General features: G+C 43.2%; 1 protein-coding gene and 1 long non-coding RNA gene across 2 annotated transcripts in view; both read right to left on the reverse strand.

Annotated features, from left to right (window-relative positions):
* Positions 1 to 18,523, reverse strand: part of LOC311136502 (angiomotin-like) — a 44,171-nt gene extending 25,648 nt beyond the window's left edge. The window contains exons 1-2 of the mRNA XM_084170649.1: positions 18,421 to 18,523; positions 15,467 to 15,517 (exon numbers count right to left, since the gene is read on the reverse strand). Of these exons, the coding sequence (XP_084026775.1) occupies positions 15,467 to 15,517; positions 18,421 to 18,508 (139 nt within the window). The 5' untranslated portion in view covers positions 18,509 to 18,523. The remainder of the gene's footprint in view (positions 1 to 15,466; positions 15,518 to 18,420) is intronic.
* LOC311136503 lies at positions 6,808 to 9,975 on the reverse strand. Its single transcript, XR_014613870.1, has 2 exons — positions 8,950 to 9,975; positions 6,808 to 7,622 (listed from the first exon to the last, which is right to left on the reverse strand). It is a non-coding gene; the product is annotated as an uncharacterized lncRNA (long non-coding RNA).
* Positions 18,524 to 22,676: the final 4,153 nt, after the last annotated feature.

The raw sequence follows: 22,676 nt of genomic DNA on the forward strand, positions 1-22,676 counted from the left end.
CCCCACCATGGACACACACACGGACACACGTTTTCCCTGGAGGGTGATACTACAGGTTACATATGGGGTCCTGAGAACCCATCACCCACCACTAAGTACAAACAAACACACTACGTTTTCCCCAGGGGAATCATAAATAGGAGCAGTAGGTAAGATGAAGATGATTTACTCTCTATTCAGACCAGGAATAGAGCCAGGGGCAGACCTGGGTTCAAATACTACTTGAAATATTTCAAATACTTCTGGCGTTTGCTTTAGCCTGCCTGGACTGCCATGCAATAGTGGGTTTGCACCTTCAGGACTTTTCCATTGGTTTCACTGCAACAGGCAAGCTCAATCAACCAGCCAAAGTATTTACAAATAATTCAAATAGTATTTGAACCCTGGTCTGCCCAGGGCTATGGGCTGGGAAACTAGGATGGTAAGCAAACACTCAACCGTCACTTCCCTGTGTCTCAAAAGAGTCCCAGTCATGTTTTCTCAGAGGGGACTCACACAGGGCTCCATATACACATGCAGCTGTAGAGGGCAGATAACAGTGTCCTAGTTCCCATCTGGTTCAGTTCCACTCAGTTTGCTCTGCCTACGTAGAGAGATGGGACTGAAGGAGATGACTGTCTTTGTCCTGGATCTGCCTTCTGTCAACTGTACAGTAACAAACATTGTATGTGTTGCACACTTAGCCCCAGGGAACATTCCAGGGAATGTGTGGGTTTTTGATCCCAATATGGCAACCCCCTTCTGACACACAAACACACTGGGGGAGAGAGAGCAGACAACTGACCCCAAAGAACCCTGTAGCTAAAGCATACTGGCCCCCTTCACTCACACACACGCGCACAAACACGCACGCATGCACAAACGGTCATCTTTCTCGGCAGTGTTTATGTAAGAGCGGAACATTAGTGGAAGGCTTCCAGTGGTTTAATGAACTCCAGAGAGCTCGTCCACGTTCAGCTTTTCTCTCAACTTAATGTAGGACAAGATAACACTGACAATATTGTTATGGGAGAGAGAGGAGGGCAGAGAGAGGAACAGGGAGGGAGGTAGAAGGGAGATGGAGAAGAGAGGGCTAGAGCAGAGAGGAGAGAAATATGTAGGGAAGGTCACAAGAAAGGCATGAGGGGAGTGAAAGAGGATATTTGGTGCAGAGCAAGAGAGCGAGAGAGAGAGAGAAAGGAGAGAGCGATTGGGGGAACAATGGAAAACTGAGAAACATGGCAGGAACCAAGCAGGAAATGCAACATTCCAATCTGGAAAGGCCGCCCATCTCTCCGTTCCCCCCCCCCCCCCCTCCCTGGCGGTAGAGAGCATGAAGCCTACTCTCCCTTGGTGTCCATTACACTGGGCTCTGGCCTGGGAGTTTCTCCCACCGCAGCACAACTGGGGAAGACAGAAACATGCCAAGAAAATCTGACACATCTGTACACTCTCTTCCTTTACCTCTTTCCATAACCCCTTCTCCCCCCGTTCTCTCCACCTCCCTCCTTCCTCAGTCACTCCAAGGCTGGCCATTGCAATGCTTATTATGAGGAGCTGGATCATGTTCCATTAAACAGAGAACGAGGGAGAAGGGGGTGGAAAGAGAGAAAGCAGAGTCCTCCACAGGGGCCACATTACTTCAGCTCCAGTGAGGATACTCTTGGACGAGTAAGGTGGCCATTGTTGTGACCTTTGTCACAATACCGCAATCTGTCAATCAGCGCCCTTCACTTTGCCTTTCAAAAACAGCAGCCCCACGCCAGAGTATTCAACTAATTCAGTTTGACCTACATATCAGAGGCATATGGGAATTTCCATGTAAAAAGCCCCATGACCACTAACATGTAAAGTTCATAGGAACACATCAAATGTTGTGTCAAATGAAAGCTAAGAGTCTATATTTTTGAGAAATTAAAGCATATACAGTGCATTCGGAAAGTATTCAGACCCCTTGACTTTTTCCACATTTTGTTACGTTACAGCCTTATTCTAAAATTGATTCAATCTACACACTATACCCCATAATGACAAAGCAAAAACAGGTTTTTAGAAATGTTTGCACATTTCTTAGGAATTTCTGTCATTCTGTTACCAAATAATTATTTAAAAAATCTGTAACAGAAACACTGCAACTGAATTGGCTACAATAGGAATTCATAGTAGTCACAAACCACAGTTGGATCACCTGCTACTGTCCTACCTTCAACATAACTGTTTTCTTTCTCTTTCTGTTGCGTGGTGGTCAAAGCAAGAGTGTGAAAACAGTCTGGAAAACCCCAGCCTCTCTCTCTCTCTCCCTGTCTCTCTTCACTCTCTCTCTCTCTCTCTTTCCAGTTAATGTCACTTCTCCCGGCTTTCACTGACACCTACCCATGAGCCCCCTCTCTTTCCATTTACTGTAACCAGCCCTCTCACCCACTGAGCACCGACTGACAACGAACGTCTATTGACGTTGAAAAGTTGTTGAGATATGGTTAGTCCAAATCTGAACCAATCAGAAATGTATTTCACAAGTTTAGACAGCACAGTACAGTACAGTAAAGAAGAGTAGAGTAGGGTATAGGCCAGTACAATACAGTACTGTACAGTAGAGTTTAGTACAGTAGAGCACACAAGTATAATTTACTGTGTTGTACTGTACTATACTGAACTCTACCGTACTGTGCTGTACTGTAATGTCCAAACTTGACGTCTGTGATTGGTACAGTTTTGGTCCGGTCCAACCAAGTTTAGTCTTATTATTCATTAGAATAATAGCCAGTGTAGAATAATAACCAAACATGCAAAGGAGATGACATGTTTCTATCTTTGTGTCCCTATTCAGGATAGATGACCATGAATAGAATGACATTCATAATGATGCATTTCTGTACAGTACAGATCAGAGACCCATGATGTCATTCTGTTACCGGGTGTTACTTACTGTAGTTCAATAACCAAAATAGATGTTTTCGAACTCAAGGTGTCATATCATAACTGACACCCCATTCTTTCTGCAGACATCTTTGAATCTTAATTCGGAGCAGATATTTAAGCGTTTATGGAAAATGTGGTCACATAAAAAAACTGAGCGAGATTCTCCCCTCATTCTACTACCAAATTGTACATCTGGGTAAATGTGTTTTTGTAAAATGTTCAGTGGAAATTGTTAAAAGTATTCCTTGTGCATATAGTTGTATGGTTTGTTTAACTTTGCAACAAATTGTTTTTGTTTGGAGTTTCAACGTCATTCTGTTACCGTGGAATGGCTCATACCGGTTCAGTTTTTCAGAAAGTCCCTTGTTGGGGAGAAGGAATTTAATAACCCTCAATCTGAATGGCTAAAAACTCTAGTTCTGGTTGGTCAGGGAGAGTTTGGGGAGCTAAGAGATGCTGACGTGGGGAAGGTGATTTTATCTGACGAGTTGAAGACCTTTGGCCCGTTCCCTAAATGAGAAACAGTTATCATAAACAGACCAAACCCAGCAGCAGCCATTTTGACAATGCTGACATGCTTCCTCTCTGGAGCCTCTCTCCTTCATTCTCTCTCCATCACGCTCTTTTTCCAACTCAATCACAATCTCTGTAATGTGGTTTCATTCTCTCCGCAACACATACAAATGTTCCTGATACAGGGCCAACCTTTCGGTCACCAAACCCCCTCATATTCAACTCCCTAAACCTCTTACCACACGCACGCCACACACACACACACACACACACACACACACACACACACACTTGATGGGAAGCATGTGCTGCAGAGATGAAATCGCTTTTTATCTCTGTCACACTGGCTGTGGAATGATTTGGTCTTCCTCTACAGTTATGGCAGGGAAAATCACCCTCTCACATCTCCTTCTTTACCCTCTCTTCACCCCCTTTTCCTGTCACCTCACCAGTCTCTGTCACCTCGCCTCCTACTCCCCCCATCTTTCCCCCTCCCCTCAACCCTTTCACCTCAATCCTTTCCATGTTTCTGGAGCAACAGTGTAAAGAATATCAAACCCACCCAACTCTCTGGGTTTATAATGCCAGATCTACAACTCAACAGTCGATCACGACTGACAGCAGCGGCTGACTCAGACTCAGTGCTCCGTCCTACTCTGTCCCAGTAGACTGAATGAAACTACCACTGATTAGAACTTCATCAGGATTCAGGAGTGAGTGAGTCCATGACGGAAATGTTCCTGTGCCCAAAACAAACTCCATCTGGAAGTGGAGTTGGGCCAGGGGATCACAGCAGGGAAGTGCTGGGACGGTTTTGCCCAAAACACTGATACTGTACTGAGTGACACATCCGCCTGGGGACCTAGTGAATGAATGGTCTGGGGTGTTTGTGTGTCTGTAAATGAGTCAGGATGTGAGTGTGCCAGTGTGTGTGTCTGGCCATGCCTTTTGCATATTATTAAGCAGATTGTGGATCATCTGCATCCATTGTGGATGTCGTGTGAGCTCAGAAGAAAACAAGAGGCATTTGGGTTAATCCTAGGCTGTCAGCAGACAGGACTTTGGGCCTCCTCTACAGAAGGAGAGAGGGGAAAGGAGGGAAGGCGGGAGAGAGAATGAGAGAAAAATTAGGGACTGAGGTTGAGAGCAAGTGGCTAAGGAGAGAGATAGAAGGGGAGGCTGAGGGAGCAAACTATACCAAGACAGAGCACTACAGAGAAAATCAGAGAGAGAGATAGGACAGATAACGAGAGAGCCAGAGTGAGTGGAACAGTCAGAGACATTCCAGTGCTGTGAGTCAATGGTGCTAGGCACTGCTCTGGCAGACACTCACCACCACCTCTACGACTCAAAGGCCCCCGACTCCATGGCTCCCCATTGGCCCAGGCAGGGCCACCATACAGAGGAAGGAGGACAGGACAAGGGAGGGATAATCAACACTGGCTCAGATCCAAACAGTCAGAGACCAGACCAGAGACCAGAACAGGTCATTGTTCTTTGTAATTTGAGCATTTCTTGGAATCCTGTAAACCCGAAGGAACCAAATCCCTGTGGTCAAAGAGAATAACCCTAGCTTTCCCTATGGACTGTATCCTAACAAACACACACTTTCATGTAATATGAAAATATTTCAATGGGTTAGGTATGAATTGGGCAGATGTAGGCCTAGTATCACAGAATTTGATAAGATCAAATGAATTAATAAAATCCACTTCCCTCAAAATCCCATGAGAATAAGATCATTCCATGAGGCATCACTGTTAAGTTGGTCAATTAAGAACATAAGGGTCAATCAGAGTTAGACTGTAACTAGTGTGTAATTAGAGTTAGACTGTAACTAGTGTGTAATCAGTTAGACTGTAACTAGTGTGTAATCAGAGTTAGACTGTAACTAGTGTGTAATTAGAGTTAGACTGTAACTAGTGTGTAATCAGAGTTAGACTGTAACTAGTGTGTAATTAGAGTTAGACTGTAACTAGTGTGTAATCAGAGTTAGACTGTAACTAGTGTGTAATTAGAGTTAGACTGTAACTAGTGTGTAATCAGAGTTGGACTGTAACTAGTGTGTAATCAGAGTTAGACTGTAACTAGTGTGTAATCAGAGCGACCTGAACAAAACAATCCACAACTCCCTTAAAAATTGGGAAACTTAGCAACTACAGATTATATTTAGTTTAGCATGATCAGTTATCACATAGAAATTAAATTCTCACATACATCTCAATGTGTGATCATTACTTGTAAATCATACTTACAGTCTATAATGATACAAGTTTCTAAACATGTTTAGTCTACATACCCTTTCTTTCTGACTATACCAACAAGACTCATTCCTTGTCATAGCGGAGAGCATGTGTGCCAGACCAGCTACCCCGTGGACTTCTACTAGCCTACCACATTCCTGAGGAGCAGGGGGACATCTGTCCACATTAAGTGAACCTACAGGGGGATAACAGAGGGGCATTCAGCTTAATAATTTAACAGAAGTCTCCTCACAGGCAAACAGAGCTGCCAATGGTATTGTCACACAACAAAGGCTAGAGGATGAATGTGAGTGAAAATAGACTGATAATACACTCAATGATAAGGCTCATTCATTTGCCATGAATGGAAGGACTGATTGTTGTTATGATGAAGTTGGAAAGCTTTTTGAGGACCTCCACAAGCCAAGTGAAATGGTCCCATGTCTGTGTCTCAACTACTGTATAATAAATGCATAATTAAAGGAATAAAATGTTCAAAACTGAGCACAGGACACAAAAATGTATGAAATGTGCAGTAGTCAATTACAGGATTTATGACTCATATGAAAGGGACAAAGGGGGTGGGGTAATGTATTGGTAACTACTGTAATAGCAAAACGTGGGACAGGGCAACATTGTATGCTGTAACTTAAGTGTCAGTGTACTGTAAACTCGACCTGCTACATCACATTTATGGAGTGAGATTTGTTTATTTATTCTGTAAATGTGTCTATCACGATCCGTGCATATATTCCACATAACTCACAAATAAAATTATGATCTGTAAATATATTAAAATATTTACTAAATAAAACAATCCGTTAAAAATATTTCACAAATAAATGGATCTGTAAATATATTCAACATAGCTCACTAATAAAACTACAATATCAGCAAATGTTCAGAAATCCCTAACATTTACAACTGTACAATGTGCATTTGTGTATTCAAAAAGTGCTTGTGGATCTGTATTCTGTGCTTTTGTTTTTGCATGTCGATGTATTGCAATCCACAAATGTGGCTTCAGATGAGTCGGCTATCTCCAATCATTGGGATAATCTGTGTGTCACATGATGTGAAGAGCGATGACATCACGGCTGTGTCCTTCTCAGGAGAACGCTTTCTAGCTAGAAGAAAGAACAACTTCATGAAATATGAGTATAACATTTATTTATTCAACAAATTATGTTAACATTTTCAACAATTGACTTTCATATGAATGTTAAATTCGACTATTGGGGCATGCAACAGGTACATTACAGGTACATCATCCATTTCAAATGATACGTTTATAAATTTCAAATGATACGTTTATAAAATATGTACCTGTAGGCTGCCACTAAGTGATAACAAATTCAGTATAAACAGGAAAAAAAAAAAAAGTAAGCCTCCCAAACCAGTCTCCATCAGACTGACTAGCCTACCTCCTCTTCCCTGTATTCAAAGGGCAATGGCCATTAGGGGTAAATGAGTGTTTGTACCGGTTGGTCTTGACAGTGGAGAATCCATCATGTCTGACTGTGCCCACCCTTTACAAAATGAGCAAAACATCTCTTAAATGTATATGCTGAACCACACTGACATTTTACCATATTCTTTAGGTCAGCATTTCCAAAACTCGAAACTGGGGACCACAAGGTGTGCACATTGTTTTTTACTTCATTACACAGCTGAGTTAAATAAATCAAAGCTTGATTATGAGTTGATTATTTGAATCAGCTGTGTAGTGGTGCTAGGGCAAAAAAAAAAAAAAAAAAATCCACCCCTTGGTGTCCCCAGGACAGAGTTTGGGAAACGCTGCTATAGGTCCTTGGCCGAGTCAGCAGTCAGATCAAACAACTCAGGAAGGGCCTGAAAAATATGGGAGCTTGACTAGTGGGGAGTTGCAGTAGGGTCCAAATGCAGCTGGTCAGTGGTAGAACAGGCCAAGAGGGGTCATGGTTCTAGCTTGACTCAGAATGGACAGCTCTGTGGGAATAGTAGGAATATAATAACAATATTGAGTTGGGCAGCACACACACCACTTGTTACACAGAACAAGACATTTGAAATAGCATGTTATTAAGTTATTTGGTCAAGCTTATAAACAGGAGTCACTCAATAAATGGAGGCAAGAGGACCATATGCTGGAACCCAAGCCAATAGCACACGGTTTCTGTTCCTGATGACTTGTTAACTCCTTCCCTGTGTCAATGTGTGTGAATCAGTGCATGTATAGTTTATGCACTTCAATGTGACATCATTATGCAGTTTTACATATTCATAAGCTTGATCAAGTTGTAATAGGTTTACTTTTAATGGGTAATTTCATCCTAAAAAACATTTTCTTCATAGCAATTATCAGATTACCTTCAACCATCATAATGGCTTGTGCATTGTTACACAATTAAACCCTCACGTTATTATTGTCAGGTTAATCATTTTTACTGATAATAGTCTTTACAGTATGAGTAGAATAACTTTGCCTTTTATTCAACTGGTACATTGCCCAGCCCCTCAACCCAATGGTGCAACACAATACAGAGAGGGATTGAACTGACAATAATCAGATACGGAATGCATGTATTGACAACATATTCATAAAATGTAGGTAAGGATGAACAACAAATGACTTGGCTAGCTAGCAAGCAATCTTACATGGAGCAAAAAACAGCTCGCTGAATTTCTAACGTATTTAAATCAGATAGTGTTACAATTTCTTAACTCAACACCAGTCGGGAAAGAGTGACATCATTTGCCCTGTTTAGTCCCTGAAAGAAAACGGATTGAAAAATATGATTTGCAACATTTCTCATTAGCTTGCTAGCCAAATCACCAATTCAGGATTTCAAAACTGAGCAGTTCTTCATAATTGACACATTCCTGAATTAACAAGTAACTTTGGTTGTTCGTCTTAACAGCTGACGACCTAGCACACGGTGTCACCCCCACCTCCCATGTACCGGACTCCTCTTTAGGACTAGCTGGCTAAACTAGAACAGTGTCCTTCGCTCCCGCCTGCCGAACACCTGCCCTAGCCGTCGTTAACAGAACTGTGGGAAAACAGCGCCAGAAAGGCGGGGTTGAAGGACATAGTCTACCAGTGTATGGCTAGCTAGCTACCGTTTGCGGATCGCAATTGCACCCTTCTCACGAGATTACCTGCTATCTATCAGTAACGTTAGTGTCCAACGTTAGCTAGTGGGCTGATGTCAAAAGCACACACTCGGCGTTGCATGCCCCAATGGTCGAATTTAACATTCCTATGAATGTCATTTTCTGAACATTAACAATGTTAAATAAACGTTATACTCACATTTCATGAAGTAATGTTTTTTATCTTCTAGCTAGAAAGCGTTCTCCTAAGGACACAGACGTGATGAGAGGTCGCCACTGCGCATCACGTGACAAAGATTATCCCAATGAATGGAGATCGCCGACTCATACGAAGCCACATTTGTGGATCGTAATACATAGACATGTGGGAAAAAACTCTATTCTATAAACACAGAATACAGATCCACAAGCACTTTTTGAATGTGCAAATGGACATGCCACAGGATTTCTGAACATTGGCTCACAAATTGTTCTACATTTGTTCAAATTGATCATAGATTTGTTAGTGATTTATGGTTTAATTTGCGAAATATTTTTACGGATTATGGTTTTATTTGTGAGTTACATAATTAAGAAACAAATCTCACTCCATACACATTCATCAATGGAGCCAGAATGCCAGAGCAAGAAAGAGGAAACATGGCCAACCCTTTCAGTGACAGTACATAGGTGAGTCCAAACATGAGCATCATTGATCACTGTTATTTCCACTGTAATATCACTGTTATGCCACCGAAGTGTCAACAAATGTATCTAGGACTACTGTTTTGCTCTCTTTGATAAACTACACAAACCGACCTCTTGTAGAGTGACCAACCAATAGCCTATGTCATACACTTTTACAAGTTATGGCAAACAATATTCCGTTGTGTAGTCGTGTTTACCTTTCAATTAAACTTCACGAAGAAACTACTGCTGCTCCGTTGTCGGCGTCCCTGCTCCGCTATTTCCATAGATTTGATACAGAGCGGATACCGTGCAAAATTCCTCAAACAATTCTAAAAATGCTTATATGAATACTAATCCATGTTACTTCAGGAGTTTCCTTCGAATAGCAGGCTGTTTGTCCTTTTCCACATAATAAAGCGTATGCTTCTGTTCCCATTTCATATTTAATCTGCTGAAAAAGTTGAGGAATCTTTTTTCCACTTGACTGCGCTATGAAGGGAATGCATAAAAGAACGGCCCCGAACCGCAAAGTCGCGGTAGCAGTGTATGCATCAGACCGGACAAGCGCAACCCCCAACCCCTTCGTTGTAAAGAAGTCCAAAGTTTACAGGAAGAAAATCCCTCCTTCTCCAGTCTGCTATAGGAAGTAAGCAAATTTTGCAGGCGTTTCGGTTGGATTTTGGAACCGTCACTCAGGCAAGAAAAAAAGAAAACAATTACAAAAGCCTTTTGTATGTTAGGAGATCAACTCCGCGGGCAAGTCCAAAGCCCCTACACGACCAAACTTCGTTAAACCTTTTCGATATGAAAATGGTTACAACAGTAAAATAAATATCAGTAAATGTATTTAGGCTATATGAGCAGTTTTCCGACTTTACAAACGCACATAAACCTGGCCTGGTAGTATTGTTCTGGTATTATTGTTCTCCGTCTTATGAACTCCTGGGTAGGCCTATCGATTCGTATTTATGGCAACAGTTTATGCAAATAGTCTACTGGGAGAGGAAAGTGACTTGTACCATGTAATCCCAATTTGATTCAAATGTATTGATACAGAGTCGACTCGAGTCCTAATAAGTGCACTTTGGAAAAATGCAAAATCCTTTTCAATGCAATACAGCTTTTCAGTCCCAATTCAATTATTGCCCCTGATGACTGACTGCATGTTGCTGTCACATCAGACCAAATTAATTGCAGTTACCAACACTCGACTGTAGCCTAGGCTATAAATATGCATAGCCTAAAATACTTAAATCTCAAGCATTTAATAATGTTACTAAAATGTTCAGTCAAGTGTCTATTATCCAGGGAGTGGTCTATGATGCATCATCACCTTTGTGTACACTACATGTGAACAGAGGAAGAACACATGATTAGACAGAAACATGGAGGACTGCGCCCATCCCAGACAAATTGACCCCAAAAACATCAATGACAAGACTCATTACATCATTCAACAAAGGACATAACACAACTTGTCTGTCGGCCATGCATTAAAGAACATAATTGGTTAAAGAAAATTGTGATAAATAAAAAAGTATACCAGTTTCATTTAAGGACCAAAGGATTGACCGCCATCCCATATAGATTGCAAAATAGTTGGGAAGAGATTTTTGAGGTACCGATTCCATGGCATAGTGTTTATGAACTGATACGCAAAACGACGCCAGATTCAAAACTTAGAATTTTTCAATTGAAATTATTATACTAAATTCTTGCTACCAATAGAATGTTATTTACAGTGGGGAGAACAAGTATTTGATACACTGCCGATTTTCCAGGTTTTCCTACTTACAAAGCATGTAGAGGTCTGTCATTTGTATCATAGGTAAACTTCAACTGTGAGAGACGGAATCTAAAACAAAAATCCAGAAAATCACATTGTATGATTTTTAAGTAATTAATGTGCATTTTATTGCATGACATAAGTATTTGATCACCTACCAACCAGTAAGAATTCCGTCTCTCACAGACCTGTTAGTTTTTCTTTAAGAAGCCCTCCTGTTCTCCACTCATTACCTGTATTAACTGCACCTGTTTGAACTCGTTACCTGTATAAAAGACACCTGTCCACACACTCAATCAAACAGACTCCAACCTCTCCACAATGGCCAAGACCAGAGAGCTGTGTAAGGACATCAGGGATACAATTGTAGACCTGCACAAGGCTGGGATGGGCTACAGGACAATAGGCAAGCAGCTTGGTGAGAAGGCAACAACTGTTGGCGCAATTATTAGAAAATGGAAGAAGTTCAAGATGACGGTCAATCACCCTCGGTCTGGGGCTCCATGCAAGATCTCACCTCGTGGGGCATCAATGATCATGAGGAAGGTGAGGGATCAGCCCAGAACTACACGGCAGGACCTGGTCAATGACCTGAAGAGAGCTGGGACCACAGTCTCAAAGAAAACCATTAGTAACACACTACGCGGTCATGGATTAAAATCCTTCAGCGCACGCAAGGTCCCCCTGCTCAAGCCAGCGCATGTCCAGGCCCGTCTGAAGTTTGCCAATGACCATCTGGATGATCCAGAGGAGGAATGGGAGAAGGTAATGTGGTCTGATGAGACAAAAATATAGCTTTTTGGTCTAAACTCCACACGCCGTGTTTGGAGGAAGAAGAAGGATGAGTACAACCCCAAGAACACCATCCCAACCGTGAATCATGGAGGTGGAAACATCATTCTTTGGGGATGCTTTTCTGCAAAGGGGACAGGACGACTGTACCGTATTGAGGGGAGGATGGATGGGGCCATGTATCGCGAGATCTTGGCCAACAACCTCCTTCCCTCAGTAAGAGCATTGAAGATGGGTCGTGGCTGGGTCTTCCAGCATGACAACAACCCGAAACACACAGCCAGGGCAACTAAGGAGTGGCTCCGTAAGAAGCATCTCAAGGTCCTGAAGTGGCCTAGCCAGTCTCCAGACCTGAACCCAATAGAAAATCTTTGGAGGGAGCTGAAAGTCCGTATTGCCCAGCGACAGCCCCGAAACCTGAAGGATCTGGAGAAGGTCTGTATGGAGGAGTGGGCCAAAATCCCTGCTGCAGTGTGTGCAAACCTGGTCAAGACCTACAGGAAACGTATGATCTCTGTAATTGCAAACAATGGTTTCTGTACCAAATATTAAGTTCTGCTTTTCTGATGTATCAAATACTTATGTCATGCAATAAAATGCAAATTAATTACTTCAAAATCATACAATGTGATTTTCTGGATTTTTGTTTTAGATTCCGTCTCTCACAGTTGAAGTGTACTTATGATAAAAATTACAGACATCTACATGCTTTGTAAGTAGGAAAACCTGAAAAATCGGCAGTGTATCAAATACTTGTTCTCCCCACTGTATATGGGGGATACAATCTTCCCAGCTCTGCAGATTTTGCTGCGAAGAGACAGAATCATTAGATCATTTGTTTTGGTACTGTCCATTTGTAGCTTGTTTTTGGTCACAGGTCCAGGAATGGCTGAAGGATTTCAATATTTACCTGGAGCTAACCCTGCAGATAGCACTACTGGGTGATCTGAAAAGTCAGTCAATCGATCAATAATATAATAATACTTTTAGCACAAATATTTATTTTAAATTTACAATATGTAAAAACAATGAGAATAGAAGGGTTCAGAACTTTTGTGAAAAATCACAGTACAGTTGAAAAATATATGGCAAATAGAAATCCAATATGGATGGTGTTAAGAGATAGATTGGAGGTGTTGAATGGAGTTGAAGGATGGGACTAATAACAACAAGATAACTAATGTGAAGCATAATATGTCCATAATAAGTATATGGGTTATAGGTTGAGAGCTTTTGTGAAAGACCACAGTTAGAAAGATATGGCATATAGAAGAAAACCGGATGGACATCATGAAAATGATCGGAGAGGTTGAGGGTAGAGGAAGTTCAGGAGTAAAAACAAACAAAATATAATTATTGTAAAATTGACTGTGTCCATAAAATTTATTTAGTATGTATAAGCTGGAAATAGAGGCCTAAGCGTTGTTGTTCACTAGTTTTACTCCAATTAGGGAAGGGGTTGTGGGGTTGGAAAGTAATAAAGGGAAATATATATTTTGAAAGGATATATATACAGTGGGGAGAACAAGTATTTGATACACTGCCGATTTTGCAGGTTTTCCTACTTACAAAGCATGTAGAGGTCTGTAATTTTTATCCAGAAATCCAGAATATCACATTGTATGATTTTTAAGTAATTAATTTGCATTTTATTGCATGACATAAGTATTTGATACATCGGAAAAGCAGAACTTAATATTTGGTACAGAAACCGTTGTTTCCAATTACAGAGATCATACGTTTCCTGTAGGTCTTGGCCAGGTTTGCACACACTGCAGTAGGGATTTTGGCCCACTCCTCCATACAGACCTTCTCCAGATCCTTCAGGTTTCGGGGCTGTCGCTGGGCAATACGGACTTTCAGCTCCCTCCAAAGATTTTCGATTGGGTTCAGGTCTGGAGACTGGCTAGGCCACTCCAGGACCTTGAGATGCTTCTTACGGAGCCACTCCTTAGTTGCCCTGGCTGTGTGTTTCGGGTCGTTGTCATGCTGGAAGACCCAGCCACGACCCATCTTCAATGCTCTTACTGAGGGAAGGAGGTTGTTGGCCAAGATCTCGCGATACATGGCCCCATCCATCCTCCCCTCAATACGGTGCAGTCGTCCTGTCCCCTTTGCAGAAAAGCATCCCCAAAGAATGATGTTTCCACCTCCATGCTTCACGGTTGGGATGGTGTTCTTGGGGTTGTACTCATCCTTCTTCTTCCTCCAAACACGGCGAGTGGAGTTTAGACCAAAAAGCTCTATTTTTGTCTCATCAGACCACATGACCTTCTCCCATTCCTCCTCTGGATCATCCAGATGGTCATTGGCAAACTTCAGACGGGCCTGGACATGCGCTGACTTGAGCAGGGGGACCTTGCGTGCGCTGCAGGATTTTAATCCATGACGGCGTAGTGTGTTACTAATGGTTTTCTTTGAGACTGTGGTCCCAGCTCTCTTCAGGTCATTGACCAGGTCCTGCCGTGTAGTTCTGGGCTGATCCCTCACCTTCCTCATGATCATTGATGCCCCACGAGGTGAGATCTTGCATGGAGCCCCAGACCGAGGGTGATTGACCGTCATCTTGAACTTCTTCCATTTTCTAATAATTGCGCCAACAGTTGTTGCCTTCTCACCAAGCTGCTTGCCTATTGTCCTGTAGCCCATCCCAGCCTTGTGCAGGTCTACAATTGTATCCCTGATGTCCTTACACAGCTCTCTGGTCTTGGCCATTGTGGAGAGGTTGGAGTCTGTTTGATTGAGTGTGTGGACAGGTGTCTTTTATACAGGTAACGAGTTCAAACAGGTGCAGTTAATACAGGTAATGAGTGGAGAACAGGAGGGCTTCTTAAAGAAAAACTAACAGGTCTGTGAGAGACAGAATTCTTACTGGTTGGTAGGTGATCAAATACTTATGTCATGCAATAAAATGCACATTAATTACTTAAAAATCATACAATGTGATTTTCTGGATTTTTGTTTTAGATTCCGTCTCTCACAGTTGAAGTGTACCTATGATAAAAATTACAGACCTCTACATGCTTTGTAAGTAGGAAAACCTGCAAAATCAGCAGTGTATCAAATACTTGTTCTCCCCACTGTATATTTGTGAGAAAAAAAAACATGGGGGATTGGAAGTGATGCAAACAATTACATTGATGGAAGTTACAATCTATCTGCAATATTAAAGCTGATCTACCCCCAATAAAAAATAAAAATTAATAATACAATTTAAAAAAGAACATAACACACCTCACTCATCATGTGATATGGAAGTAGGCCAAGGTAGTGTTTTTCCCCCCCACTGAACAATATTCTCCTACCCCCAATAGTATTAATGTTTTGACAAAAATCCCACTCACTGAATTTATATAGGTTTCCAGAACTTTACTATTCCTTGTGTGCTTTCAATATGAATAAATCATATTAAAACCTTTGTTTTTTGGGGGGATATGTCTGAAAGGATAGAGGCTATAACTTAACTCACCTAACACTGAATCACTGACTTCCAAGAGATCCACGCCAGTTATTGCATTTTCTGTGAGAGAAAAGAGAAATGTCTATCAATGTGTCACAAATTGTTTGAGGACAATGCTGAACACAGTACTGTCTGATATCCTGTAGGCTACATTATTGCCAAATTGTAAACTAGAGAGTAGGGATGCTCAGGCCCGGTCCTGGCCGTTCTGCAGCCCTCAGCTAGACAAAATTTGCTGCCCCCTGCAGAACTAGAATAGTCCCCTAAGCAAAATTAAGTTGAAAAGGCCTCTAAAATACGTATTTTCCTGACATCGAAATCAGGTGCATTAACTGTTCTGAAAGAAAGCTGAAAATACATTTTTAGAACGTTGATATCGGTTTCATTTTCGGTTCTGAATGAAAGTTGAAAAGACGTCCAGATGGGACCAAACATAGACGTCTATGATTGGTTCAGATTTGGACCGGACCAGAAATCAATGTCCGTGGACATTAATCACATAAAACGTCACATAGTTCTGCCCAAAAACAATGCAAATTTCGCTTAACCAGTGGCAAATGGGTTTTTTAGCGTTGATGACGCCCTGTGATTAGCAGTGCCCACTTTGTCCAAGGCAGGGATGTAACATATTTCACTTGTCCATTCCCAGCGCGCATCTCCAGGGTGCTGTTGGACAGATGCATCGCTGCGGCGCTCCACCATCGTTCCGTAAAAATAACAAATACAAAAATAATGTAGCAGATATAGCCTACAGTGCATTCGGAAAGTATTCAGACCTTGACTTTTTCCACATTTTGTTACATTACAGCCTTATTTAGGTTGGATGGGGAGCGTCGTTGCACAGCTATTTTCAGGTCTCTCCAGAGATGTTCGATCGGGTTCAAGTCTGGGCTCTGGGCTAGAGCCACTCCTGCGTTGTCCTGTTGGAAGGTGAACCTTCGCCCCAGTCTGAGGTCCTGAGCGCTCTGGAACAGGTTTTCATCAAGGACCTCTCTTTACTTTGCTCTGTTCATCTTTCCCTCGATCCTGACTAGTCTCCCAGTTCCTAACGCTGAAAAACATCCCCATAACATGACGCTGCCACCACTATGCTTAACCGTACGGATGGTATTGGCCAGGTGATGAGCGGTGCCTGGTTTCCTCCAGATGTGACGCTTGGCATTCAGGCCAAATAGTTCAATCTTGGTTTCTTCAGACCAGAGTATCTTGTTTCTCATGGTCTGAGAGTCCTTTAGGTGCCTTTTGGCAAACTCCAAGCGGGCTGTCATGTGCCTTTCACTGAAGAGTGGCTTTCGTCTGGCCACTCTACCATAAAGGCCTGATTGGCGGAGTGCTGCCGAGATGGTTGTCCTTCTGGAAGGTTATCCCATCTCCACAGAGGAACTCTGGAGCTCTGTCAGAGTGACCATCAGGTTCTTGGTCACCTCCCTGACCAAGGCCCTTCTCCCCCGATTGCTCAGTTTGGCCGGGCGGTCAGCTCTAGGAAGAGTCTTGGTGGTTCCAAACTTCTTCCAATTAAGAATGATGGAGGCCACTGTGTTCTTAGGGACCTTCAATGCTGCAGAAATGTTTTGGTACCCTTCCCCAGATCTGTGCCTCGACACAATCCTGTCTCGGAGCTCTACAGACAATTCCTTTGACCTCATGACTTTGTTTTTGCTCTGACATGCACTGTCAACTGTGGGACCTTATATAGACAGGTGTGTGCCTTTCCAAATCATGTCCAATCAATTGAATTTACCACAGGTGGACTCCAATCAAATTGTAGAAACATCTCAAGGATGATCAATGGAAACAGGATGCACCCGAGCTCAATTTCGAGTCTCATAGCAAAGGGTCTGAATACTTCTGTAAATAAGGTAGGTTTATTTTTAATACATTTGCAAAGATTTCTAAAACCTGTATTCGCTTTGTCATTATGGAGTATTGTGTGTAGATTGATGAGGAAAATTATTTATTTAATCAGTTTTAGAATAAGGCTGTAACGTAACAAAATGTGGAAAAAGTCAAGGGGTCTGAATACTTTCCGAATGTACTGTATAGTAGAAAAAGTATGTGACACGGACTGACGCCAACGCCTTTTGGACGTCTTATTTCCACGTCCACGGATGTTGGTTTTTGGTCCGGACCGCACCAAATCTGAACCAAACATTGACGTCAATGTTTGGGCCAAATCAAGGCTGGTCCAGACCGGACCAAATTTGGAACCAAACAGACATCCATGATTGGTTCAGATTTGGTCCGGACCAAAAACCAACGTCCATGGATGTGGAAATAAGATGTTGGTCTGTGCTTACTGAGGTATAGCCTACAGTGTGGTGTGAAATTACATTTTATGAATGCCCATCTGTGGTAGGCCTACCGTTTGTAAAACACAACAAAAAAATACTTCCAAAAGACTTCTGTGTCAGTCCATGCTTACTTGGGTGTAGCCTACAATGTCAGCCACAATAGAATTTTATGAATGCCCATCCATGTGGTAGGTCTACCGTTTGTAAAACATACAGTTGCATTGGCTTTTTTCGTCCTGATTCCTGTGACTAATCAATTAGATTATTTTTTGATGGAACATTGGTGGAGCGCCGCCTCTCTCCAACAGCACCCTGGAGAGTCGTGCTAGGAATGGACAAGCGCCCCTGCCTTTGACAAAGTGGGCACTGATTATCACAGTGCAGCATCAGCGCTAAAAATGTTTTATGTATTGTTGGAGATGTTGAAAAATGCCGCCCTCGTAAATCTGCCCGCCTAACTGCCGAATGAGCGGGCTGGTCCAGGGGATGCTGTTTGGCGTATGATGTTCACCACTGTGTGGTGGAAATATTAACTGCAATGGGGCCTGGAAAGAATGTTATGCCCTCCTCCAAAGTTTGGAGAGAGTTATGTAAACCCGGCATTTAACATGTTCAATAATTTATTCATTGTGATTATGAATTTGTATGTAAGCTGCGCATTGTTGAACTCACCGAGAAAACTCTGTGCGCATTCTGTAAGCCCAATGAGATGGATCCATTCCGCCACCTCCTCGGGACTCCAGTGTTCGGCTGAGATCATTATAAGTTGTTTTCTTCAGATCTCACCGCCATTCCTCCCTTTAAAGGAACAAAGGAATAAAATGTTACATAACGTCATAGGTCTACGGTCCGTTTACTTTGTTGTACAATACCGCTAAACTAGGCTACTGATAAAGTTGCCAACTCAGACGCAACATTTTAAATCGCCATTGAAATGGCGTAGGCTGTCACATGGTGTCACTACGGTAGTGCAGTCAATTACCGTGCATCTCCCATTATTCAAAGGTTACGCAAATTACAATGGGGAATGGGCATGTGAGTCAACAATGGAAGCCCTCCGTAGGCTACTTTTAGGCTTCCAGAAGAACGCCCCGGGAGTAAACTATTTGCAACAATTGTATATCGCGACCACATAAATACGCCAAGTGCGTGCACACCTTTGTAAAATGTACCCTTGTTTCTCAAAAGTAAAAGGCAACAAATCAAAATGTTACCTAGTATTGTCAAGAGCTGTGATAGCTGGACAATGCGCACCTCGCCAGGTAGAGGGTGGAGACGTTAACAGTCCGGTGCATTGTAGGTAGTGTCGTTTTACAGCCCTACTGTATTCGTCAACTCCTCCATAGCCCCTGACACCCGTAGTCTAATCGGGTGCCCCTGACATGATGAAAATGTATCGCATGCATGAATCTCAGTCCTTTGAAATGTATGATATATGGAATACTCATACATTCATATCAATTCATATATGTATGTTGCCTTACTTGAAGTTCATGACTTAATCTGGAGAGCCCCTGGCCTCAATGTTAACATCATGGGAGCAACACTGTGTAAATCAAACTGTTGTATGTTAATTTCTGTTCATTCTCACTTCAAATACACTGCTCAAAAAAATAAAGGGAACACTAAAATAACACATCCTAGATCTGAATGAATGAAATAATCTTATTAAATACTTTTTTCTTTACATAGTTGAATGTGCTGACAACAAAATCACACAAAAATTATCATTGGAAATCAAATTTATCAACCCATGGAGGTCTGGATTTGGAGTCACCCTCAAAATTAAAGTGGGAAACCACACTACAGGCTGATCCAACTTTGATGTAATGTCCTTCAAACAAGTCAAAATGAGGCTCAGTAGTGTGTGTGGCCTCCACGTGCCTGTATGACCTCCCTACAACGCCTGGGCATGCTCCTGATGAGGTGGCGGATGGTCTCCTGAGGGATCTCCTCCCAGACCTGGACTAAAGCATCCGCCAACTCCTGGACAGTCTGTGGTGCAACGTGGCGTTGGTGGATGGAGCGAGACATGATGTCCCAGATGTGCTCAATTGGATTCAGGTCTGGGGAACGGGCGGGCCAGTCCATAGCATCAATGCCTTCCTCTTGCAGGAACTGCTGACACACTCCAGCCACATGAGGTCTAGCATTGTCTTGCATTAGGAGGAACCCAGGGCCAACCGCACCAGCATATGGTCTCACAAGGGGTCTGAGGATCTCATCTCGGTACCTAATGGCAGTCAGGCTACCTCTGGCGAGCACATGGAGGGCTGTGCGGCCCTCCAAAGAAATGCCACCCCACACCATGACTGACCCACCGCCAAACCGGTCATGCTGGAGGATGTTTCAGGCAGCAGAACGTTCTCCACGGTGTCTCCAGACTCTGTCACGTCTGTCACATGTGCTCAGTGTGAACCTGCTTTCATCTGTGAAGAGCACAGGGCGCCAGTGGCGAATTTGCCAATCTTGGTGTTCTCTGGCAAATGCCAAACGTCCTGCACGGTGTTGGGCTGTAAGCACAACCCCCACCTGTGGACGTCGGGCCCTCATACCACCCTCATGGAGTCTGTTTCTGACCGTTTGAGCAGACACATGCACATTTGTGGCCTGCTGGAGGTCATTTTGCAGGGCTCTGGCAGTGCTCCTCCTGCTCCTCCTTGCACAAAGGCGGAGGTAGCAGTCCTGCTGCTGGTTGTTGCCCTCCTACGGCCTCCTCCACGTCTCCTGATGTACTGGCCTGTCTCCTGGTAGAGCCTCCATGCTCTGGACACTACGCTGACAGACACAGCAAACCTTCTTGCCACAGCTCGCATTGATGTGCCATCCTGGATGAGCTGCACTACCTGAGCCACTTGTGTGGGTTGTAGACTCCGTCTCATGCTACCACTAGAGTGAAAGCACCGCCAGCATTCAAAAGTGACCAAAACATCAGCCAGGAAGCATAGGAACTGAGAAGTGGTCTGTGGTCACCACCTGCAAAACCAGTCCTGTATTGGGGGTGTCTTGCTAATTGCCTATAATTTCCACCTGTTGTCTATTCCATTTGCACAACAGCATGTGAAATTTATTGTCAATCAGTGTTGCTTCCTAAGTGACTCAAATGGCAAATACATTCAAGAGGATAAACTTTTTCCCAAACACAAAGTGGCTAAACTCCGGTGCCCAAACTCTAGGCATGCCCTGGAGCTGTTGCCAGCCACATCATAATTCACATGGGCACAAATGACCTGAGGGCCCAGCAGGAAAGGGTGGCCACAGCACTCAAGGGAGTGATTGAAAAAGCTTCTTCCACTTTCCCTAACGCACAAGTGGTTATCTCCACCCTGCTACCACGAAAATACTTTCACCCTCCCACCATACAGCGGGTGAATGCAAGCATTTCATGAGACTGTGACTCAAAACCTAATGTCTACCTGGACAACCACTCCACCCTGGACTTGAACAGCCTTTACGACCAGGTCCACCTCTACAAGGCAGAAACCCCAACTTTTGCCAGGACCCTGAAGGACGTCACTCTCAACCGTAGCCCCAGCACCTCACACAGGAGTAACAGAGCAACCAACACCCCGCCCAGACCAGCAAGACACCCTCCCAGACCTGCAAGACCCCCTCCTGAAGGACCTGCACCGAGAGAACCCACGCCAAGAGGACCTACACCCAGACCACAGCATCACCAGCCACACCCCAACACGCTAAGACCACCCCAAGCAAACCCTGGCCACACCCTATATAGGCTCCCCCATATCAGACCTATGCCCCTTCTGCCCACCCCATGCCCCTCACCCCTGTGGCAAGGACCTCAACATGACAGCAGGACATATGCCCAGGCCGTGAGCAGAGCAACAGGCCCAACCCCCACTATTACACCCGCCCAAGCACCATCCTGCGACCTAAGAGGTATGTATCAGATGCTCAACATGCTCTGCTCACACCTACTGTGATGGTCCGGGCCTAAACCACACAAAAACAACACTAGACATTATGGAACACAAAGCTTTTACTATCTCATCCTGGAATATACAAGGTCTGAGGTCATCTGCCTTTGGCCTAAAGAGCAGGAACTCAGACTTCATCAAAGAAATTGGAAATACAGACACTGTCATCCTACAAGAAACATGGTATAAAGGAGACGGACCCACTGGTTGCCCTCTAGGTTACAGAGAGCTGGTAGTCCCATCCACCAAAATACCAGGTGTGAAACAAGGAAGAGACTCTGGGTGTATGCTAATTTGGTATAGAGCAGACTTAACCCACTCTATTAAATTAGTCAAAACAGGAACATTTGACATCTGGCTAGAAATTAATAAGGAAATTATCTCAACAGAGGAAAATGTCCTTGTGTGCTACCTACAGTGGGGAAAAAAAGTATTTAGTCACCCACCAATTGTGCAAGTTCTCCCACTTAAAAAGATGAGAGAGGCCTGTAATTTTCATCATAGGTACACGTCAACTATGACAGACAAAATGAGAAAAATAAATCCAGAAAATCACATTGTAGGATTTTTAATGAATTTATTTGCAAATGATGGTGGAAAATAAGTATTTGGTCAATAACAAAAGTTTCTCAATACTTTGTTATATACCCTTTGTTGGCAATGACACAGGTCAAACGTTTTCTGTAAGTCTTCACAAGGTTTTCACACACTGTTGCTGGTATTTTGGCCCATTCCTCCATGCAGATCTCCTCTAGAGCAGTGATGTTTTGGGGCTGTCGCTGGGCAACACAGACTTTCAACTCCCTCCAAATATTTTCTATGGGGTTGAGATCTGGAGACTGGCTAGGCCACTCCAGGACCTTGAAATGCTTCTTACGAAGCCACTCCTTCGTTGCCCGGGCGGTGTGTTTGGGATCATTGTCATGCTGAAAGACCCAGCCACGTTTCATCTTCAATGCCCTTGCTGATGGAAGGAGGTTTTCACTCAAA

The sequence above is a fragment of the Coregonus lavaretus genome (assembly GCF_964263955.1).
Source record: "Coregonus lavaretus genome assembly, chromosome: 10".
In the NCBI taxonomy this organism is placed as follows: Eukaryota; Metazoa; Chordata; class Actinopteri; order Salmoniformes; family Salmonidae; genus Coregonus; species Coregonus lavaretus.